Raw genomic sequence first — 1,928 nt, 5'->3', positions numbered from 1 at the left:
ATGTGCATAAAGCACATCTGTCCAAAACTTCCAGGACACCTCAGCTTGGCTACTTTTACAGCACGAAGCTGATCTGTGGAGACGTTTTGGAAATGCCCAGGATATTTGGATGTACGGCCGCTCAGTCAGAGCTACTTGCAAGTCTGACCGAGCTGCTAAACATCCAGAAATTCTGGACAAATGTAAAATAGATTCATCCCAGACAACACCTTCAGGCTGAAAAAGAAGATGTTTTCTTTAGGCAAACGGCAGCTCTGAATCAGGTGCTAGGCCTTTGCTGTGTATGAAGTGAATTTGCAGTCAAGACTGCTCAAAACGCTCAGACATACCGTGCACGTACAGCTTGTTGGTGTAGCACACAGGCAAGCTGAATGCTTTACAGAGCTATTCAGCTAATAATTCTCCCTATGATGCAAATGTGTGTGCATATATGATTCTGTCTGGGAAGCTCTAGACAGAAACGTGGCAGCCTTTGCCTGCCAGTATTTACCCGAGCAAGTTACTCAGACAATTAGCAAGCTTTTATCAGCATTGGGCATGTCAAGGCATTGCCATTAACCACCTTGCTGGTTGCATGTTCTCGAGCTCCAGAACAAAAGGTGCAGTCGGCAGCTGTGCTCCTGCCTTGCAAGGGGAGAAGATTAACAGAGAAACAGGGTAAGAAGGAAAAATGACCAAAAGAGAAGGGACGAGAGACAAGAAGCTATGTAGGCGTTGTTTAGGATGTAAATGAGGCTGATGAACACAGTTATGTCACGTAGTAATAGCGATCATTACGGGGCCGGCTTATTTCCTCATATGCACACAACCTTCAACCTCCCCACAGGATGCCCAATTAGAGATGATAACTCTTTTCATTAAGAGTAAGCAATCAAGACACAGTTCTGAGCTGGCAACCGTAAACGTTTGATGCCATTTCTGAAATGTTTTAGATCATTGTCATTCCAGGCGGTTACTTTATTCACAACCGTGAACGCTCTTTGGGCTGATCGAACCTTCAAACACCGCCGCGTGCAAACCTCCTTGTCTGCAGCTGGTGCCACGCACCACACGTACACAGGGGTTTACCCCGGATAAGCTGCGGTGAAGTCCTCCCCAGGCTGACACGACGACTTGGTGCTGGCGGCAACTCTGAAACAACAACCGTTGGGAAGAAAAGCAGTTCAGCCGTGTTGCTATCCAAAGGACAACCTGTGCTCTGCATATTTCCAGCGTATGGGGATAGACTGGGTCACTATCCGGAAGGAAAAATGTTTGCAAGTTTTCTAACTCAGGAAACCCTATTGTAAAATAAACGCCTGGTGGGTGAGCCCACCCAAAACACCCTTAATGGGTGCACTTTCATCCAGACCAGCTGTACAGGCCAGAGCCCGCTCCGGTGCCGGCCCGCAGCCCCTGACACCGGGGGCGAGCGGGACAACCACCGGCCAGCGCGCTGGGGTGGCCGGCCTCATGGGGACTCGGTGGCCCGCTTAGGCTTCGCTTTTAGGGTGAAGGGGAGTCTCTGGCAGCCTGCGGAGAGGCGTGTTTGATGGAAACGCGCTAAAGGTTTGGGTGGCTCCGGCCTGGAGCCGCCCGAGCCCCCACCCGTGAAATGGCTGCTGTTTTCCAGGCGGCAGCACAGAGGGGAGCTCTCCGGGTCGGGCCTGAGCCTCCCCCCCACAGCCTGTGTGGAGGCTGGGGAGCTGAGAGGAAGGAAAAACCAACAAAAACCCACGAATCTTTTTTTGGTTAGCGTTTACTACAAGGAGGATGAAACCCGTTGGGCGGGAGGTGAGGGGAAAACAAGCCCTCCGCCGAGGCAGGCTTCGCCCACACGGCCGAGGAGAGACCACGGCCGGCCCGACGGACGCCCGCCCTCGCCCCGCCCTGCCCTCTGCGGCCAGCCGGCGCCTGTGCGGCGGCTCCCCTCTTGACCGGCCCGGGGG

The 1,928-nt window shown here is 53.2% G+C and overlaps 1 protein-coding gene across 1 annotated transcript in view; it reads left to right on the top strand.

Moving 5' to 3' along the window:
- Nucleotides 1–1,752: 1,752 nt before the first annotated feature.
- Nucleotides 1,753–1,928, top strand: part of PREP (prolyl endopeptidase) — a 111,193-nt gene continuing 111,017 nt past the window's right edge. Inside the window, exon 1 of the mRNA XM_010573445.1 lies at nucleotides 1,753–1,773. Within this exon, the coding sequence (XP_010571747.1) occupies nucleotides 1,753–1,773 (21 nt within the window). The remainder of the gene's footprint in view (nucleotides 1,774–1,928) is intronic.

This window comes from Haliaeetus leucocephalus, unplaced genomic scaffold (genome assembly GCF_000737465.1).
Source record: "Haliaeetus leucocephalus isolate CR32 unplaced genomic scaffold, Haliaeetus_leucocephalus-4.0 Scaffold384, whole genome shotgun sequence".
NCBI classification, from domain to species: Eukaryota; Metazoa; Chordata; class Aves; order Accipitriformes; family Accipitridae; genus Haliaeetus; species Haliaeetus leucocephalus.
Note: the sequence above shows the minus strand (reverse complement) of the source record. Positions and strands in the feature narration are given on the sequence as shown.